General features: G+C 46.9%; 1 protein-coding gene across 1 annotated transcript in view; it reads right to left on the bottom strand.

The window, feature by feature from the left end:
* VANGL1 (VANGL planar cell polarity protein 1) overlaps positions 1 to 22,085 on the bottom strand; it is a 51,623-nt gene extending 29,538 nt beyond the window's left edge. Inside the window, exons 1-4 of the mRNA XM_051608297.1 lie at positions 20,584 to 22,085; positions 7,518 to 7,804; positions 5,676 to 5,802; positions 2,288 to 2,895 (exon numbers count right to left, since the gene is read on the bottom strand). Coding sequence (XP_051464257.1) covers positions 2,288 to 2,895; positions 5,676 to 5,802; positions 7,518 to 7,600 — 818 coding nt within the window. The 5' untranslated portion in view covers positions 7,601 to 7,804; positions 20,584 to 22,085. The remainder of the gene's footprint in view (positions 1 to 2,287; positions 2,896 to 5,675; positions 5,803 to 7,517; positions 7,805 to 20,583) is intronic.
* Between the last annotated feature and the right edge of the window lie 51 nt (positions 22,086 to 22,136).

The raw sequence follows: 22,136 nt of genomic DNA, 5'->3' as shown, positions 1-22,136 counted from the left end.
ATTTAGACCTTGATTCTCCAGCAAATTCTTTGCCTCTGATAGCAAGATTACTTACATGGTTAAAGCCAGGCATGCAGACTTGGGCAGGGGTAGGATCTTAATTCCACTGAACACCAGCCCACAATCGAACACCAAGCAACCAGCAAACTCTCTCAAACCAAACCTGCACACTGTGTGTGTATATACAGATATACATACATGTACGGAACATTCTTGTGCAGAATTCACTTGGAAGAGATCTGTACCGGCACACCTCAAGGCACAAAGTTGTGGCACAGGAGAAGGTGAACAAGGTAGTCACTTGTCCACCTCCCTAGCCTTAAAGGCTATGCTGGACATGTCACGTGCCACAGAGGAATTTTTAAGTTAAAAAAATACATTTAAAATTGTTCTCACAAGAAAACCAACAGAGATTAGTTCATTTTTTAAAACTCTGATGGCAGTCTTCCATCAAGTCAACAGGAGCACTTCCATTACAGAAAAGGGGCTTTCCTTTGCATGTCATAGAATAGGAAATTACATAGTAGAGTTCGGACCTAGTTCACCCAAAAAGGCCTTGAGTTCTCCCACTAAGCCAGAAACCATACCCAGGAATCAACTTCCAGACTTGAGCTTCAACCACTAAATCTGCTTCAAAGCAACTCCACTGCTAGGCTAATGGTTGCAGGAGACTGTTCCTACATCCACTTAAACCATCAGACACTTATCTCTCCATCTGCAATAGATACAAATGCCATAGGGGTCTGGAAAGATAAGCAGAACAGATGTTAAAGTACAGATACAGTCTGAGCAGATACAGAGCTGAGCTGCTAGCCTCACAGGGTACAGGAACAAAGAGATTTCTGGAGAGCTACACAAGACATGGGAACTAAGGAGATTTAGGCACCTGTCCTTTCTTGTACCTTTGCTGAAGGAAGCATTAATCCCAGCAGGAAGGTGGAAGCAGGCATGCATGTCATACCTATAGATATTGCACAACTCCCAAACACTTCCCACGTGTATCTGACCCATCAAACTGATCCATACCCATGACAAAAAGAGCATCATGCTACAGAACCAAACCAGAAGCAGCATAGCACTGCCAAAAGAAGCACCTACACATGCCTCAGTACTCATTAAATATATTATTCCTAAACTGAACTGCTGGGAGATTTTGGCTGCATCAAAGCAACTGCTTCAGCAGGACTAAATGCAATTTCCCTCAAGCCAACACAAGACTGCAAAAAACTGATGATCTTAGAAACAAGGAAAGAGTCTCCAGTCATTGGAAGGAGCCCATGATGTAGCTATATTACCAAGTCCTTCAAGGAAGCCCCAGCCTGTCACAGTAACAGGCTTCAGACCAGAGATACCAAACACAAGCATTTCAACTGGCTGCAAAAGGCACACATAGGATGCAAATTACAGTGCTTGATCTGACCCGAGGGATGTTTATTCAGCTTCTTTGAAGGACTCTTGGCTGCATAGGGCAGTGAGGATAAATGGACATTTTAACAGTACATTAGGTTGCTGAATGCTTTCTCACACAAGGACACTTGTTTCTTCCTGAAGCCCCTGCCACAAGGAGTGGTCTACTGTCAGGAGGCTCAGAGGAGTGATGCTCTGCATGGCCTGAAGGGCTTGCTCTCAAAGTGGCACACCTGACCTTGCTGGTACAGCCAAAGAACACAAGCCAGCCCCTTCCTCCAAGTGACAAGTGATGGAATAAAATGAAATGGCCTCAAGTTGCACCAGGGGATGTTTAGATTGGATATCAGGAAAAATGTATTCACTGAAAGTGTTGTCAGGCACTGGAACAGGCTGCCCAGGGGAGTGGTGGAGTGACCATCCCTGGAGGTATTTAAAAGAAATGTGGATGGAGTGCTTAGGGACACAGTTCAGTGATGGCCTCAGCAGTGTGCCAGTATAATGGTTGGACTTGATGGTCTTAAAGGTCTTTTCCAAGCAAAGCAATTCTGTGATTCTATGATCTTAAACAAAGATCTGTCTTCACCCAATGACCAGCCTAAAGTTGTGTCATCAGCTCTTTTCATTTACAGAAATGCACAGGACAACTCTGAAGCAGGGACAACCTCTCCCACACTTGCAGAGGGGAAGTTTGGTAACTTTGGAGAGACTCCAGGACTCCCCTGGGTGAAGATTCAGAAACCAGTGATCCCGCAAGTACAAAAGCAGCTGACGCTTTGTGCTAGAGCACAGCCACTTTTATCTAGAAGACCTTTTGAGGCCCCTTCCAACCCCTAAGATTCTGTGACCTACACAGTTGGATTTAAGAGCTTGCACCTACCTCAAGTGCCCCAAGCTGTAGTATCGTGACTCTCCATCCGTTGACCGAACCACCTTGACAGTGAACATGGGCTGCAGCTGCCGCAGCTCCAGCAGCACAATGGCCAGGTAGTGAATGAAGAGCAGAGCATCCACCAGGGACACGGCGTACTGCACTATTCCTTGGTAGTTGGTGTCCTTCGAGTCCAAGATGCGAACGCCGTAGAAGAGCCAGTAGGAAAACACAAACAGGAAGATGAGGACCAACAGAAGGGCCCGGAACACAAACACCCGTGGTATATCTGCCTTGGGTGGGCGGAAAAACAGAGCCCAGGTCCCGATCAGAAGAATGAGGAGTTTAAATGCCACAGAGATGAACAGTCCCTCACAGACAGTACCACATGGCTCCAGATCATCCCGCCACAGGATTTGGGGTAACAGAATGAAGGCGATGGGGGTAAGGAAGACAAGGAGTCCGAGAACAGCTGCCACTGTTAAGCCCAGGTAACGTTTGCAGTCCAACCCAACACTGTCCTCCAGATCCTTACTGATCCGGGCAATGTCCTCCTGGGAAATGCTGTGCTCTGAGGTGCCTGTGATTGCTGTTGTGGTCTCACCCCAGTTGTCATCCTGAGGGAGGAAGACATAAAAATAATATTGAAACAACTGGGTTATTCCTTCCAGGTCTTCTGTTCTTCTTGCCTGGAAAAAGACAGCTGCAACAGACTTAAGTTCCCCCCCCCCCCCCCAAAAAAAAAAAAAAACAACAAAAAACCAAAAAAACAGCAAAAGCAACATTTTCAATACATTGAATAATCAACCTTGAAAATTAACAAATGTTTGGAAACAACAGCAACTTGTCTAAGCCAGTGACTACAAACATTAGGTGTTAAAAACCTGTTACTGTAGAGCGGGTAGCTAAACTTGCTGTGCAACTCACTGTACCCAAGAGGTTCCACTTAAAGAGTAATACCACCTAACTCTTGGAAACTGCAATGATCATCAGTTCCCATGTGCACAGCAAGGACTAGCATTCTTCCAGCCCACAAATTCTGTGGTGCAAGTGCACCACAGAAGCACCTGGAAGGGAAACTTTCATTTCAGTGTTTCAAGCCAGTTGTTGTTGTTACACAACCAAAAAACATGTTCACACATTATTTTTCCAACCATTACAGAAGCAACCGCACTTCCAGCAAGTTCCTCCACTTTGTTTTCTTTTGTTCTCCTCTACAGTAGCACTGCCCTCAATAGCTGACATATTCTAATAAGAGTTTAGTTAAACCAACAAATCACAGGTAGTCAAAGAGGATATTTTTAGCTATGTGGCTTTAAATTTAGAGAATCCTAGACTACCAAGTAGCTCTGGTATTAAGAGTTCAGAATATTGTCAGAAGCCATGCAGTCACCAAGAAGCTTACCTGAAATACAGCAGCCATATAGTCAAGCTTCAGATTACACTGTTTTCTAAAAGTCTCATTTCTTCCCTAGCTAATACCAGAGGACTTCTGCAATCTAGTTCTTCCACCCCATGACATCTCCAGTTGCTCCTTCCTGGTGCTGGCATGGCCTGAGCTACATGGACATGTATGGATTTGACTCGCAGCTGCTGCTGGAGTGACTCACGCATATGAAGACACCTGATGCTTCCCACAAATACACACCAAGCAGTAGCAATGCATGTGCTTTGTTGCTTGGCACCTGACACCTTTGTAGCTGCAGCGTTCATTCAGATGCACGTTCTGCTCTTCCTCCTACACTCCCGAGTGCATCTTTCTGCAGCCTATGTCACTAATAGGATTTACACCTTCCCTCAGACTTCTGTGGCTACACATGCTGATCAAAGCATTTTGTTTTAAAGAAACAGAGGAAAGAGGCTTCAAGAATCTTCAGGAAAGGAGTAGACAGAGGCAGCACAATTACTTTGAACAACTCTAGGGATTTAACTTCTGATGCACTCGAAGACATGAGTACCTCCCATGCCTAAAGCAGTAGGGTTTTGAGACAGACCAACCACAAACAGTCAGCATCTTGATTTAATGAGGGTTTTCTGAGTCAATTCTCACCAAAACAGAAGCCCCAGAAAAAGATACAGGCATTGTACTATGTCCTGAAAGGCAGCATAATCCTATCACATTTCCCTCTTTGCCAGTGTTTCCAGTAAAGCAATCTAAGCATTTCAACTATTTTATGTTCATGCATTAAATAGTTGAGTTAGTTTTCTCCTTTTGATGAACTGAGAAACTGTGCAGAAGAGAGAAGGGACAGAAACACCACAACAGCCTAAGACTACAGCCCAGAAGAAAACAGGCAACCCTAGTCTCAGTCTACTCCCTATAGCAGCTCTTCCCACTTAGTGGTATAAACAAAAAAAAAGTAGTTACATGGAAATATGAGTCTAAATCTCTAGTGGTACAAAGCTGTTGGACCCAACCTAGGAGAAAACCTAGGACAAAAGTCTTGCTTATGCATCAACTTATTTTGCTTTGGCTTTAAATTACATTGAGGAGGTCTGCATGAAAACAAGGGCTTAAAAAATTCACCAGCACGTTTAGATCTATTTGAAGTAATTGCTGGGACTCATGAAAACAAGCATCTGATTACAAGATACCAAATGGCAGTACATTAAATGAGCCCAACTGTAGCTACATGAAACTGTTACAAGTGCTACCATACACAATTTGGGTGGAAAATGGGCATCTTTTTTTTTTTTAAAGGGCAGAGGTTGAGCCCCACAATGAAGGACAAACACATCCCAAATCCAGCCCAGCAGCCACTGAAACATTTTGCAATTTACGTCTTGCAGCAGCAGCCATTCTTGGAAAATGAATATGCAGCTCCACATCAACTGCTAGAGCAGAGAGGGTACTGGATCCATCCTAGGTGCAATCTAAATCCAGTATTATTAAATTCCTTATTTAACCCAGTGTTAATATACTAGCCTTCACAGAATGTTCACGGAGTTTGCCCACCTATTTCACTTTAGTTTTATATTTCTTGTCTCCTTTGCCTACTGGGATCCTGGTCCTAATGTGCTCTACACGATTACCTACAGCAAATCCTGCTTAAAAACAACAGTGCATGTGCAGGTGAAAGGGCTGACCGGAATAATGAACAGTGAGATGATGGAAACAGATGTTTCTGTAGAGCTTGGCAGATGACACTCCAGAGACAGAGGCAAATTAGTGCCCCAGGAAAAGTCCCATCAGCACTGGTGCTGTCAAAAATACTGCTCTCAGAAAAAGACCAAACTGATTGAGACCTTGGCTTTATGCATAAACAAAGGGTACCCATAATTCATGATTCTTTACTAACAGTACGCAAACAATGCTTTTTTTTTTTCCCCTGCTCATTTCAGTCATATGCTCTGTTCCAGAAACCACACCCCACACTGGCTTCCACTCCCTCCTTACCTGGCCCTCCTCTGCCCGAGAGGCGTCGTTCCCAAGCAGCGGCTCTGCGGGAGGTGTCTGGATAGTGACGGACTTCTCCGACCGGCTGCCATCTTTGCTTCGCGGCGATTTGTGCCTGTCCCGACTCCTTTTCCAAACGGAGCAAGAGGAGAACAATGTTACCAGAGCTTCTGGAGCAGGGCCTGGAACCTGCCTGCTGCAGGCACTCTAAGCAATAGGGTCATAGTCATGCTTGCCCGTCTCTCCATCAATATTGGCAGCACCTGTGACAAAACGAGCTTTGGAAGAGGTTGAAAGGGACCTTGCCCAGAGCTGCCTGGTGGCTGTCTGTGGTGGTGTGCCTACTCAGTGACTGGAAAAGGGAGCAAATGGGGCAGGGGTACAGCCCCACCACCTCATCTTCTCTTAAAACAGCTTCTGCCAGTGCTGCACTTGACAGGGAGGCTCACACAATCCCCAAAACTAGTAACTTCATTTGGGATGAACTGGTCTACACAGATCTCCAACTGGAATGAAGTGTCTTACATGCAAGTGTACAGTTAAAATTGATCAAGACTGGTTTGGTTTCTGCAAAGTAGAATCTTTTCATACAACATTAAAGTCATAGTTGACAATTGCGAAGTTTATTTCCACTGGTTAACAATTCCCTGTTAACCTCTTAGAAAGGCAGCAGCAAAAGCACCAATGGTACCATGGTAGCTCTTACTTCCAGAGTACCCTTGTAGACCTCATGGTCTCTCATCTGAGAATGTCTCAAGATCACGTAAGCCCCACCAGTTTACACACCAGTATTCTCCTCCCCCTTCCTACCTGGACAGGAAGCAGCATTTGCACCAGAGACCCTCACTGTGCTCAGGGACCAGCTTAAAGCTCAGGAACAGCCAGTATCCCAGTTCTCCTCTCCCCACTGCATTTCTCAGAATTACCAAAGCGCAAAGGATTCATGGAATGAGACTTTTTCCTGTTCACAATAAGAGGCTCTAGGATTTTGTATGCTGTTTTGGGAACTCTGAAGGCATCTTTCCACATGGTATTCTAAGCTTCAAAGGGCAATCCATATTGAGGGGTGGGGCATTAAAGGAGGAAAGGCAAACGAGATTATTTACTCAGTAACTCAACTGTGAGCAAAAAGATTTCATTTCATGGAAGAATTCCTTTTCCAACTACACAGGATAATTTCTTCTGAAACACTAAGTTATTTCGGACCAGGTCAGTTTTAAGTTGCAAAGACTGTAAGTGGCACACATTTGGCATGTAAAACTAATGACAATGGAGAAAAAAAAAGATAGGATTTCCAAGTAATCAGAAGTTTTTACATGTTTTTTTGAGGCTGCTGAACTACCACAGAGAGGACTCGCTATTCAAGTTCAGAAAAGCCTGACTTCTAATCCAATTGGAGCCAAGTACCACTCAAATTCTATTTAAAAAAGCCAACACACCAGCAACAGAGTACCAAGGAGGACTGTGCAGAGAGATAGGTAATTATATTGTTACACAATAACATTTCTTTCTGGTATCAGAAAACAATTGGCAATTATCAGTTTAGGAAGTCTGACATCATCTCTCCACAGACTCTACAATCCCTCACATTTTAAGAGCAGAGTTAAGTGATCTTCTCTTTCTGCAGGCATTTTTTTTAATCTTTCTGGCCTCAGCGTGCAACCAATAGGTTGAATACCATTAAATTAGCAGCATTACTGCTGCCATTCTCCTCATGAAGACTCCCCACATTTATCTCCTCCAGAGCTGTGGCTTCACTGATTTCATCCTGCCTTACATTTTTTTTCATGGGACATGTTCTCGCTTAGAGCAGCAAGTGATGAAAAATAAACACTTCCTTACCCTTGTCTGTGGGCTTTTTTGGAGTGACCTGAGTAGTGGGAGTATCCCGAATATGTTGATTCTGTATCCATTGCAGTAGACATCGGGTCTGCACAGAAGGGGCACAGCTTTTACTTAGAAGACAAGTTCCTGGTGCTCCTGAGGTGGAGTCCGTGGTAAAAGTGCTTTTCTGGGTACTCTTTGCTTCCTAGTCATCAGTGAGGTCTGGTCCTCAGGAAGTGAGTGAGCTTCATTTACAAGGAATCCAATCTGAGGGGAGGGACGGTGCTCAGCTCCTCACAATCGACCTAAGGAAAAGACACATTGGGCACGGAAGTGCACTCTAAGCAAAGCAAACCAGCATTCCTACTGCAGCAATTCCCTCACCCTGGCCACATGTCACTACTCATCATACTGTGCCCAATTTGCAAGCTCATCCTGGCTGACATCTCTCTTCCTAATCTAGAGAAATACGTGCATTTGTAGAGCTTGAAGTAAGCCAATAACACTGTTTTGCCAATTCTAGCCCATTCATCTAAAAATCCAGAAGAAACAGCATAAGTCACCTGTAGAAGAGAGAGACTTGGAGAAGGCTCAGCAACCTAGATACAGGAATTCATCCTGCCCCCCCCCCAAAATGACTGGGCTTGACTTCCACACCCCATCTCTTCACCTGTATAATGTACACCTCAAATACCCCCAGATTCACAACAGCAGTATTACAGCCTGTAGATATAGAGGTAAGGGGTGGGGGGGTGAGGGTGACTTTCCTAGGAGAAACGCAGGAGAGGATCAGACCACTGTGTCTGAACCTGCTTTGTTGTCACAGCTGCAAGGTGTGCACATTTTACAGGCATTAGTTACTATACAATCAATGGCACTAAGAACACCTCTCTTTCCTTGTAACCTCTGCCTCCAGAAGCTAATTTGGGCCTTGAAGAATTGAATTTTATTAAAAATTATATCTATATATACACATACTTAATAACACCAGGGAGAGTGGATTAGAGATCACACCTAGTTTATATGGGCCAACACTTGTTACAACGTACTTCCATTTGGAACAGCAGCTTAAGTCCCACCTGTAAAGGGCAGAAGGGAGTCATGTTTTTTGGAACGGAAGCAGGGCAACATGAGAACAATCCCAAACAGTCACGTCAAGAAACCTGAACTTGGTGGGGAAGAAGGGTGAACACCAACCTGCTTTCCAAACCTACATCTGGTGATAGGTGAGAACAGAAATGGAAAGGAGGGGAGTCAGCCACCCATCTGGGGAAACGCATGCAAATGCCTAAAAGGTACAGGCAGAAAGGTTGTAGTTATGGATGGAGGTAGCTTGGCACAGCCCAACATTTGGCACAAAGTAGATTCTCACATGCCTCCTGCCCAGATGACTGCTGCCTCCAGCCAACATCAGTGGAACAGGAGCTACAGCCATACTGTACTTTCAGAGCAGACAAAAGACTGCTTTAAAATTAAATTAGGTCCCTCCATGATTTTCTGCTCACAGCAGTATTCAAAGCTGTTAGCAATAAACCACTGCTTTCCACCTTCTCCATCCCCAAACGCAGAGGGACAACAACAGAAATTGGGCTTTATACTTGGCCAGCTTTTCTTTCCAGCCATAAGATTCCTCCAGAAAAGCTCGTAAGCTAGCAGAGAGCTCTACCACACACAAGCCATGCCAAAAAATTAGGCCTCTTCCCCATGGGGTTCCTTGGTTGGCACTGCAATCTTCAATGACGTTCAGGAAACATTCCCACTGCACTGGGAGCTGCAGGTATTTGCACAACACTTGGGCTTGCCAGGGCTCTTGGAAAGGAGTAGGCAAAAGGGTACCTTTTGTGTAGAGGGATTCTCAAGTTCTAACTGTATATTATGCCTCAAGAAGGCTTCTAAAAGCCAGCCCACAATCTAGAGGGGACAAATAAGGATGGGAACAAAAGGCATAGTTTTGGGAGGTGAGGAAGGAGGATGAATTTATTGTATCTTCCTGTATTTAAAGCCAAAGTACAGCACAGTTTGGGAAATGGTATCATTACTGTAGGAGGAATAAAAACCCCTGACCTAGGACACATGATTTTAACACTTGTTAACTTCCTAGGCTTGCACACAGCCTGTAGCTCCTGGCCCCAGCACTTGGCTGGGACCCATTAAACTCGATTTTTACCACTGTCCTGCTAAGCAACATTGGAAAAATCCTTCCTCTGTGTCTGTTCTCCTCCAATAAATAGGGATGAGGCCTCCACTGCCCTACCTTCAAAAAGTGCTATGATACCAATAGATGAGATGGCCTCCCAGAACCTTACAAACCAGGAACACCCTCAGCTGTACAGAAGGTGGTTGCAAGCATTACAGACTTAAACCACTCGCTGTTTGTGGTGTTACTGGTGTTCCTTTAAGAACAACCACTGTCTTCACAAATACATAAAACCATGTTACAGGAATTGGAAAAGCAAGAAGAGCTGCTAGAATACAGCAGTAAAAGTTACGCATTTTTCCTAGGCTTCTAGAAAAGCATCAACTCAGCCTTCTCCTCTAACCATATAACAAAATTTCCCCCCAACTCCCAGAAAGAAGAATCAGAGCTGGGGCAGGGGCTGGGAACAGTGCTCCACTTCTGACCCCTCTCAATCCCAGCAGCACAGAATCACACTTCTCTGGAGACATCAGAGAACATATTGACGGGTAGAGGCTGCTGTAGAAACGCACAGGCTGCCTAGAGAGCTGTGCCTGTGTGACAATGTGTGAAGCAAGGCAGTGCTGGGCACCAGGCAAAGAAAGCAGACTCATGGAAAGACTAACACAAGAATGTCAGGGCAGGCTGGATCATGCCAACTTTCCTTTGTGGTTTGGTTTTGACACAGCTCTGTGAAAAGTCAACACGAAGGCCCCCAAAACCGTTAAGCCTCCTAGATTGTTGTCAAAAGCAATACAATGAACCTGGGGACTCTGTACCCAATCCTGGCCCTAGTTGCAGGATACACTGGTAGCTACAGAGATCTTTGTGCCATGGCAGCTACAGGGCTGCTGGGACTAAAATATGTATCTGTCCAACTTCAGCTGAAAAATGCAAAAAGACCACCAGCTTTGCCTGGTGCCCAACTATGGCTGATCTTCACCAAGGCTTCCTAGATTTGGCCAGCACCTAGACACCACTCCCAGTATGAGAAGGATGATATGAAGAAACTAAGGAGGGAGGAGCACAGTCCAAACAAACACTCCTCATAGCCAGGACAAGTAAGTTACCTACCTCCTGTTCTATTTCACAGCAGGAAGGGAATCAGCATTACCCCAGAAAAGCATCTGAAACTGTTGTGGAAGAGGTAGGGAGAGGAAAAAAAGACAAATAACATGCTAAACTATGTCTTGAGATTAGAAGTTTTTCAGTGGGATAGACACATCTCAACACTGGATGAGCCACCACCCCAATAGTGCCCACCACTAGAGCCTGAACAAAGCTAGAGAAGACAAGTAGCATTCCATATATTTGGAAGTGCCATCTGGAGCACACATACATAAGTAGGACATAGCATAACCATACCCAAACTAAGCACAGTCTTTAAACACTTCCATTCCTACATCCCCATTAATAATGATTCTTACCCTACCCCTCCAGGACAGGACAACTGTGCTGTTCAAAGAAGCAGCCCCGTCATCTTGGGGCCTCATCCCTCCACAAACAAGTGTGAATTGAGAGCCCAATTTAGCCAATTGAAATGGCTTCACAAAAGATCATTACATCTTGCAGGATGTTACTGAAGGCCTGGTCTGTTTGCAGAGCTTCTGGCCCTGCATGAAAGAAAGCTCCTTCAGCCCGAGGGTACAGTTGCACTGTATTTCAACACTGACAAGAAAGCCGGTGTAAGAAGCTTCCACCTCCACACCATGGTTCACCACTCTCAGTTGTGTCAACACCGCTCTCAGCGAGCAAACAGCACTGCTGGAAAACAAAACAACAACAACGAAAAATCCCTTCTCCCCCTCACCAGGCTTTTGTGTTGGATCCTTTCTGTGACCTAGTTCACAGCAAGCCCCAAACAGCAAGCCCAAAACCAGGGTGAAGAGCAGGGCGAGCTCGAGGGGGAATGCCTCCTCCACTCCAACCAGGACCATTGTGTAACTGCACACCCAGCACGTGGCTCCCAGTAAGGCCGGCACTCTCACTTCACCTTTCCGTACTCACCAATGACAGAAGGATGCCAAGAACTAGACAGAAAACAATGCTAAGGATGCCTGCGAGGAAATTTTGGGACCCTATTTTAACAAGAATAATGTCTGCATTCTGCACAACAGAGTGGAAGTGTAGTTACCCCTGAATACTACAGAGATCACTGTAATTGCAGTTTCTACGCAGCTACATAACTCATTGTAACTCCCTCTTTTCATACACTCATAAATCTCCAAAAAGAGTTCTTTTGAATTGTTATTTTCCATGCTGGGAGCCCAATCCCATTTCCAATGAAGTTCGCTTTGTGATCATCTTCAAGGGAGCACAACTTGGCTCCCAGCCCAAAGGAAATTTAAAAGAGCAAGTTACATCTTTAAATCAAAGAGGGCAAACGCAAACAAGGGCGCTCTTTTACATCCCGTGCCTTCCCCGATGGACTTCCCCCTGTGAAGCAGAGGCAAATAATTCCAGAGCTGCTCATCTTTGAAACCCCTGTCTGTAGAGTTTCAATTGCAGCCAGTTTAAAGCTTGCAATCGATTAGAGTCAATTTACCAGTCGGGTTCATGAAGTCACATATATATATATATACACAGAAGTGCCATCTGGAGCAGCAGCAGCCACAAGTGTCCGTGAGGATGTGCACACACTCAGCTCCACACACTGCTGGCCTCACTTGTCAAGCAGCCCCAGCTCTACAGGGTAACAGATGCCCACGAGCCAGCACACCCAGAGACCTTTTTTACCCTTTGCTTAGCCAAACGAAGAGCTTTACAAATTAAGACACGTAGAACACTCCAAGAGCTCAGCAATGGGACAGCACTAGGCTTCAAGAGTAAAATAATTAAAGGGTGGCTCAGCAGCGAGGGAGCCTTCCCACTCTGGCAGTAACTCGGCTGCAGCATATTCCCATTATTCACTTCAGAAAAACAAGGAGTTACGTAATTTGCCGTGTTCAACTGCTTATACAGTAAGACCGATGAGCAATGCCACAGGAACCTTTTGCTTTAGAATTTCCTGAGGGGGCCCTGATCCAGCAATTTGATCTGTAAGCACAGGAGTTCACCCATGCTGATCGACTCGCAGAGCCAAGGCTTCCAGTTTTAATGGCCAATGAGCTTTGGGAAACAAGGTTCTTCCAAAAGCTTTCTATTTAGTTTTTGCGTACCATTAAATAAGGTTAATTTTGTCCTTGAAAATACATATAGATATATAAACCAGGGCTTTTGCTCTACAGCAATGGCTCTTGATTTGCAATCCTAAAAAAATGTTTAGCAGTCAGCTAATTCAAGCCCTCTAGCAAAAGGTTCTCTCTTCTTCTCGTTCTCGAAGGCTTCTTAGGAAGATTTCATAGACTTTTGGGAATTTCCAGCCCCTAGGCTGAAAAACATTAGTCCATGACATGGGTATTTCAAAAAGAAAAGTCAACTGGGTTTACTGAAGCAATCCACCTGCATGTTTAATCAGAACATGCAACAACACAGGTCTGAAAACACAGTGAGGCTGTTTCAAGTGACAACAGAAATGCCTGGCTAAAACCACGACCCAAGCAAGTGGTGTGTCCAAGTGGTAAGCCCCAGCCTCTTGCCTCCCCGCTAAACACCTGGGAGTTAGGAAATTCTCTGTGTGAGACCCATCAGTGAAGAATCTCCCCGGAGGATGTCCTTTGCCCACTCCAAGAACCATGCTGTGTTGTCCAAGCTTGTGAAGCACAACCTGCACTCAAGTCTATCATGCAAATAACACCACAGCTGCCAACCTGGCAGAAGCCTGCTCTTCCTCACTCATGTCTCCTTGTGCTGTTAGACCTTCAAGTGCTCCCCTTAACCCCAGAGCCATGCAACATGACAGAAGGTATTGTGGCCTCACCCTCATGATACTAGAGCACCTGGGACTGTGCCTAGAAATGCAGGTTTCCATACTGACATTTAAAGCTCTACAGCCTTACTGAAACAAACTGGGGAAAGACTCTTCAGACTGTGCCAAGATTCTTCAGACTCTGCCTATCCAAGCAAACACTACCTGTACCTTATTTTCAAAGTTTACTTTTAGCCACAGCACATAGATACTGACATAGCATTAGAGGCTATAAATGACAAAAGGCTTGTCCACTGAAAGTGCACCCCCTCCTTCAGGATACTGCATGCTTTCCTGCATTTTCTACTTGAATTTAAAAAGAAAAAGAAGTCTACAGACTGATCAAATCCCATCACAACATAGTAGGAAGTCTCCCTTTCTCTCCCTCCTCCTGCTCAACCCTGTACAAAGCCAATGCCATTCTGACCTTGCAAGAAGAAAGGGCAAAGGTGTCGACTCCTGAGGACATAGCCACTGTTTTTGTTTTTTATTAATTTGACCCAAATCAGAGAATTCTGAAGTAAAGGTTAATGACAAATTAAAAGAAGTCCTAAGATAGTTTTAACAAGTGTTCATTTTCTCCTGCTGCCAAATTCCCCAGTGACAGTACCAAACACGGAGGAGCATAACACTGCTTGTGCCTTTTACAATTACTGTTTCCCACCAGCAGAACTGGACATCAGAGCTCTCCACTCAGGCCTGCCTCTCAGGTCCCTACACAGCACAGCACAGCACACCCTATAGCAGCAAGGCCACATTTCTGATACCATTCTTCACTTTGTTTGTCAGAAGTGGGGGTGGAAGGAAGGCAGGCCACCACAACAATACAACATACTGCTTTGCTAGGACAATTGCAGAGGTAGCATTTTCCTACTACAGCATCCTGGTGTCCCAGTGACAGTAAGCTCCTCCTGGGTGCACATATCTGTAAAATAAGGGCCACCAACACTACTGCTACTAACCAAAACCAAAGGCCAGCAGCAGCCACAGGGAGCTGCTGGTCAATGATCATGGGTGGTCACCTGCTTGCCTCAGTGGTTCTGACACAGGCTGGAATCCCTCCAAAACTTCAGCTCATGGGAAGCATTCTTCAGGGAGGCTTTCTGTAAGGCTCTATTCAGTGTTTATTTTTCAAAGCTAACAAGTGAAATGATCACATAGCCAACACTGGTCCCAGAGTTGTGGCCAGCTATGTAGACAAACCCCAGTGGAGAGGAAAGAGCCAAGCATGGTCAAAATAAAGCCCTTCAAAGATAGCAAAGCATTGCTGAAGCTCTGTTCTCCACAAGTCTTCTCACCAAAGTCAGGATGCCCCAGTGATGGGCTCACAGTCAATGATATCACAGAAGACACTTGGCAACATCCTAATTTTCTCTTCTCTTTTAACTCTTTATAGCTGCAAAAATCTTGCGAGCGAGTCGTTATCAACAAACCCAGGGCCAAAAACCCCCCACTGCTTCAGCCACAGAATTGCCAAGTCTGCCTCCCCAGACCAAAAGCCCTGCCATCAAGAGACTTACGCTTCCGTAAACGTTCCGCAAAGACCTCAGCCCTTGCCATAAGAGCGTTAGGTTCACCACCCTGACAGTCTTCTAAGTAAGAAAAGAGCACGGTTTCAGAGCGGCTCTCCAAAGCCTGCCATGCCTGGGACCGAACAGCCCATGCCATCGCTTTGCCCTCTGTTGGGCGCGCCCAGAAAGCATCCAGGTACGCATCCCAGGCCGGCACTGCCAAGAGGCAGGAGGCTGCTCTCCCCTCGGTGCGCCCAGCAGCAGATTGATCCCCAGCCATGGGTGGGAGCTTCCCGACGCCCTGACTCGCTCCGCGGAAACAACCCCTCGGCCCTGCGAGCCCGTGACCTCGGGGCATCCCCCTATCAGCGCCCAAACCGGCTCCCGAGCGGAGCAGCAGAGCGGTGCCCTCCCTCCGGCGGGCAGCCAGCGCCGGGCCAGCCCGCGGGGCGAGCCCGGGCAGAAAGCAGCTCGCCCCGCACAACCTGCGCGCACCGGGCATCGATCGGCACAGCCCTCACCCCGCCGGCAGCCTCTGCGCTTCTCCTTCACAGGCGAGGCTTGACAGAGAGACTGTGCCCACCCCGAGGAGCTACCCCGACGGCCCTCACCGGCACTTAAGGGTTTGACCCCCGGAAAACCAGGATCTCTCGCTGCCCGCGGCATCCAAGCCGGGACCCGCCGCCCCGGCAGCGCTGAGGCTTCCCAGCAAAGCCCCGGCCGGCCGGCCGGGCGGGCAGAGCGAGGCCCGGCGGCCACCCCTGCCCGCCTTCCCGCTCTGCCCGGCCCCGGGGACCGCTCCCCAGCCGCCCCAGAAACCGCCGGGCAGGGGCCGCGGGGACACGGCGGGGACACCGCGGGGTCCCTCCGCAGCCGGCACCGCTGGAGCCCCCCCAGACTCCCAGCCCTGCCCTCCGGCTGGGGACGGAGCCCTGCCGCCACGCAGGGGAACCGAGAGCCTGCCATCCCCCCCCACCCCCCTCGACCCGGGCACCCCCAGGGCAGAGCCGGCAGCGGGGTCCCGGCGGCGGCAGGGCGTGGTGGAGGGCAGCGCCACCGCCCCCCGCACCGCAGGCATGCACACACAGACAGACAGACACACGGACCAGCCCACCGGGGGACAGACGGACTCACCTCCCTGCCGCGGCCGCCCCATGCCGCTCCCGCCCGCTCGCCGCCGCGCTCTGCCCTGCCCTGCCCCGCCGCCTTCCCCCGGCGGCGGCCGCCGTCGCTGCTGCGGCCGCTTTCCGCTTCCTGTGCCCTGCCCCGCCCCGCACCCCGTCCCGCCCCGCAGCCCCGCCCCGCAGCCCCGCAGAGCCACCGCCCCCCCCGGGCCGGCCCGCCTGCCCCCGGGAGCGGCCGCCCCCGCGGGCAGCCCGGAGCCCTGCAGGCTGCCGGAGCCGGGTGCTGGCAGCCCCTGCAGCACCTTTCCGGGCCTTGCTGCAGCCTTGCGTGCCCTGCCTGCTACGAATCTCTGCTCTTATGCACGCTCGTCTCTCCTCTGCTGACGCCGTTTCCGAGACATTCCCATCGCCCCCCTTCCTGCTCCCGGGTGCCCAGCTCCTGAGCCCCACAGCCCCACCAAGGCTGAGCTCTTCCAGCTCTGGAGCTCTCCTCCACCCAACCTTGCCCTTCACCTGTCACCGTCTCACCTTACACCATCACGCTCACCTCCAGCAAGAAGACCAGGCCCTTCAAGCTCTCCCATCCAGGACAAACGCATTCCTGGGTTTTCTCCAAGGCCAAACATACCGCTAGGCACCGTTAATGCTTAGCCTTCAGGACTGCTTGCTCTATTCCTCCACCCACAGCCTGCAGGTGCAGCACGCTTTGCCCCTGGTCACAAGATGCCTGCCCTGAAGAAGGACCTGCTGCCCCCCAGGAGGAAGGGCTTGGTTTGCCTGAAGCCTTCCTTGGGCAACAGACTCCTTCTGCCACTCGCTCTGGGCAGCTGGGAAGGAAATGGGCAGAGTTCTGCGTGCCACGCACGTCACTTCTTCCTGTACTCAATTTCACCTTCAGGTTGTCTTATCCTTCAGAAATAGTTAATTTGTATGAACCAGCAGCTGGGAATGCATGAAGGAAATCTAGATCTCCTGAATTCCAGTCCTGTGCTTTGAATTACTCGAGAACGATCCAGTCTACAGCGGGAACAAATGCAGAAGATACTGACGTGATTCCTATCAGGTAGTTTCTGTGTTGCATTATTGTGGCCTCTGTAGATTGCACCTTTTCTTTTTCCCCTCCAATTTCCCGATTCCCTTTTTCCAAACCAATGCCACGGTTTTATTTGCAGTGCTTGCCTCCTACTCAACATCCCTCCAATGTGGAATTATTTCACAATGGAACAGTTAATCAGGAATTAAAATCAGTGTTTCCATATCACTCTGATAGGCCTGTTTTGCATGGGGTACATACTTACCCAAGCCTGTGACAGGCTGGAAGAGGCCAATATCAAGTGATAGGCTCCATCTTGTATTATGCATCAACGTGTGTCTAAACTTGTACTGAGCTGCATTCCAGGCCTGGAAAGCATCTGACACTCTGCTGAAAGCCTGCACATGGCTCCCCATGGCTTGGCTATCCCACAGGGCTTGCTCCCTTCCTGTGCAGAGGTGGGGGGAATGTGACAAAAGGCAACAGGCTGGAACTTATGCAGGCCACCCACCTGGCGCAGGGGAGACACCTGGTGCAAGGAACAAGGTTTCACCTGTGCTGAAAGAGGGTAAGGGGAGGTGCTGCCCGGCCTGAAAGGCTGAGGAGACTCAGGAAAAGTTAGACAAGGGAAAGGGGACTTTTTCAAAGGTCTTTAACTGGACTTCTTTGAAAGCAACCAAGAAACTCCTCTGCCAAATCTGCATTTCTTCTCTGTGCTGCCCCAGCAGCTATTCAGGAAGATTTAGAGGTTTTCTAAATACTAGTTTCAGGGTCTAGTGCAGCAGGACTTACCTAGCTGGATATCTGTTAGACCCAGAGGCCCCCTTGCACCCAACTAGGACAAGCTGTTACACAGAAAATGCAAAGGAGGAATGGAGGGAAGAGGGGCTAAGGGACAGATGCTGAGATGCAGTTACATGCTTCTCATCTATTTAAACCACTGAGACGTGAGGAAATGTTTTGCACGAGTCAAGCTGCTTATGTGGTAGGGTCATAGTTCAGAAATTTGTAAATGCTATGCTCATGGACACTACCGAATAGTTAAGATTAGAGCTTTTTCTAGATTACCCAGAACAGATTTCAGATTCAGGGGAGAACAGTTTTAGTTGGAATGGACTTCTGGTGATCTTCTAGTCCAGTCTCCCCACTCAGAACAGGGTCAACTAGAACAGGTTGCTCAGATCTGTGCCATGTTGGGTTGTTTCTAGCACCTCCAAGGACAGAAAGTCCACAATGTCCCTCTACACCTGTTCCACTGTTTGAACACCCTCACAAAAATGTTTTTTCTCACATTTCATGTATTTCAGTTTGTGCCTGTTCCCCTTTTCCTTTCAATGGATACCACTGAGACAAGTCGGCCTCCATTTTTTTACTCCTTTTCATTGGGTATCTTTACATATCAATACACATTTAAACACACGGACTCCTCTCTGAAAATTCTCAAGGCTAAAAAGTAAAAACCTCAGCTCTCCCAGCTTCTCCTGGCATGTCAGATTCAGTCCCTGAATCATTTGAGTAGTCCTATGCTGGACTCACCCCAGTACATCTACGTCAAACAAAGATGGTCTCTGGTCCAGAGGGTGCTCTGTCTGCCTGCAATACAAGACACCTTCACTGTTCAGCTCTATTCTGTTTTGATCTTTTCCAGTTCCTGCTGGCATGGTGGTCAGGTGAAGGATCCTGAAGTGGTCAAGTATATGGACTGACACTGCTTTATAGCAGGGTCGAACACACACACACGGATTAACAGATGCTACTGCATTTCTCAGAGTTGTATTTTTCACTCTGAAAAACATAACTTTGATGAAAACCAGGGAGAGATGGATTTTTTACACTTTTAAGTGATCTCTTTGCTCTAAAGTTTGCTTTCTTTTTTCTTCCAGGGCCACTAGATTCAGCTATTTTTAAATAAATCTATTTAATAAATAGATATTTAAATCAATCTATTTATCCTTGTATTTTCCTACTGATTATTTTTATAGGTGACACTGCCTCATTTGGAGATACATACATACATTTTTTTGTTAAGATACTGAGGCTGAATTGGCTGTGGGTTTTCTCCATTGCCTTGGAAACCAGTCTTCCTCTTCCCCCAAAATCCAGACTCCACCTCCCCCAACACACAGTAGCATATCAAAATATTTTTTCTCTTTGACAAAACTCAGCAGCAAAAGCACAAATCTACGCATGCCCATAAAATCTGATTGTTTCTCCCTTTTTTTTACTGTTTCCTGAGTAAGATAAAAAGATCATTAAGTTATAAGTAATAGAGATTCCTCACCAAATACAGAAATTTGTCTGCAGAACGCTTCAAGAACCAGAGGCAGTGCCATGTCAAGTAAGAAACATAAGCATGAGCTGAGCCAGCACAAGTATAAACATCATTCTGAATTACTTCCCACTCTTCCATGGCATCAGCTGGAGCCTCCAGCACGGGTGGAGAGGAAAGTTTTTCACTGGATGCCATTTCACAGGCCCTATGTCATAAAACTGCTTGTAAAGCCAATTTGAACTGTGCATGATCTTGCTCTGTGCCACTGCAGCATACATCTAAAGTTTAAGTAAATGTGCAATGGCAGATATGCACAAGGAGCCACATTTCATCTCTTATGCTGCAGAAAATCTTGCTCAGAGGAAGAGAGAGGCCAGAAGGACATGACTACAAAATAACACCTTCCTTCCCTTTTGGGGTGGTTGATGTTTAGAAAGGGAAAATGCGTAGTACTGCACAGCTGAAGAAACAGCATGACATTTATTTTGCACAGCAACTTGCATAAAAGCTACTGAGCCTTTTATGGAATTAATTATCCAAAATATGCTATTTCTGCCCAAATAAAGAGAAATAGTGGTGGGTAGCAAACACTAGAAAAACTTCACTTGGCTGAGATTCTGCAGAACCCAGTTCAGGATTCAGTTGAAATCCCACTTCCATTTCAAAGCAGGCAGAGGTAGAACTTTTCTATGGGTTCATCAGATGTAAAGAATATTAAAGAACATTGTTTACAAAAGAAAAGAAAAAGAAAAAAGAACACAACAAAATTCCCACACTCAAGAAGCATTTCCTAAGCAAATTTAAAGGGAAAAAAAGCAGATTTCATCTGTACAGGCCAAGAGGACTAGAGAGGAAATGAAGAACACCTTTTCCCAGACTTGCCCCTAAGTTAGAGGGGCTAGAATCTACTGTGTACCCATGACTTTTCCCCTCTTTATTTGCCAGGAACCTTACAGCCGCCTGTGGACCTTATCTTAGAGGGAAAGGGACACTAAGAAACAGGCAGCCATGCCCTCCTCTCCTTTATAACTCTACTCAGGATGGGGGGGGGCACAGGGCAGAGGCAAAGCCCCACCTTCTTGTAGAAACAAAGGAAAGGATGAGACCTCAAACAGGAATACCTGGCAATGGAAATAGTGGTGGTAGCTGCAGTACTACAATCTCTTCTGTGGGACTCAGCCATGAGACACATCCTGTACACATGTAACTGTGTGGTGGCCAAAGAACTCGTAGGTGGGCTGGGATCTGGCCAGAGGTGTATGTGAATCTGAGGAACAAGTCTGCACACACTGGAACACCTGGGAATGAAACCTTTTAAAGAAGGGCAATAAATATACAGGAAAAGAATAGGTGGAGGATCAGAGCCTTGAGTCTCCAGACTGAAATTACACGTTCAGTCAAGCTGGCAAAGAGAAAGGCATGACTGATGTTTTAATTCTGGCAAAGAGGGAGCTTTTTTCCAGGCCGAAGATCCCTGCCCTCTTCTTTGAAAGGAGGCAAAAGAGCAGCATCTGCTGCTGCAGCTGATTAACAGTGCCACCAGCCGGCCCGCTGGACGAGTGCCAGTTCGCATGGCTGGGGGAAAACAAGGTAATGTACATCTACTCACCATCTTTCACCCCAGAAAGTCTTCACAGCCAGATTCTGATCCTGCAAGCCCGGTGCCAAATATATAAAGGGCTGTTCCGTGAGCAGCTGCAAGAAAGGTCTTACCCACAGAGGTGCTATGCAGCTCTAGCTACATATGCTTCAGAAGGGTCAAAGGAGATAATGAATCATTTTAGGGTTTCTGGTAGATCTAAGAGTGAATGGCAGAGTATCCAACCCAGGAAGGCTTCTTCAAGTTGGAGCACACCAGTCAGGTGTGATGAGCCGTGTCAGAATGAGGCCTGAAATCATGAAATAACCCAGTGTTTCTACAGGGGTAGTGTAAATGCAGCCAAATGAGATGTGTGTTGGCAATTAGATATTTAAAGACATACTTTTCACCACTTCTTGGGTGACTTCCTAGTAGGAACTGAACTTTAAATTGAATTAAGTTTGGCCTCTCACAGTCTGCCTGGTCAAAACACTTAATAGGAGAGCTACTATTGCCTGGTTGTATTAAAAAAAACACAACAAAACAACCCAAAAATATGCTCAAGCCAACAGTGCCAACAATGCAAAAAACCCAGGAAAGTTCTGTTGCAATAGAGTAAAGCCAACATAAAAAACTCTGCAGTAAGATTTCCTTAAAGTGAATCAAAGGGTCATGGAACCTTTCAAACAGCTTTTTGGACAGCAGTAAGGAACTGTTTTTTCCCAGCAGCTCCAACAAAGAACTGCATAATGAAAAGCAGTTGTGGGAAAAGGAAAGGTGTAATTTATAAAGCCAGTCTCAAATTCTGGCAGCCTTGCACACCTTTGCCCAGGATACTGGTCAGGATTTTTCTTGATTTTAAGCATGTGATTATGTGACTAAATATTTGAACGAATGCAGGTCAGACTTCTGGGGAACTGGAACAGCATAAAGTTTATACTGTGTGGTTGTCATCTGTGCTGTTAATGCAGACAGCTTTCTTTCCACTGACACGTCTATGTGGGCATGTAGAGAGTCCCAGGTAACCACTAAAAACCTCATTGAAAAGAAGTATAGTGAGAAAAAGGATGAAATTTGAAGAGGGGGAAAATACGG

This window comes from Apus apus, chromosome 1, assembly GCF_020740795.1.
Source record: "Apus apus isolate bApuApu2 chromosome 1, bApuApu2.pri.cur, whole genome shotgun sequence".
NCBI classification, from domain to species: Eukaryota; Metazoa; Chordata; class Aves; order Apodiformes; family Apodidae; genus Apus; species Apus apus.
Note: the sequence above shows the minus strand (reverse complement) of the source record. Positions and strands in the feature narration are given on the sequence as shown.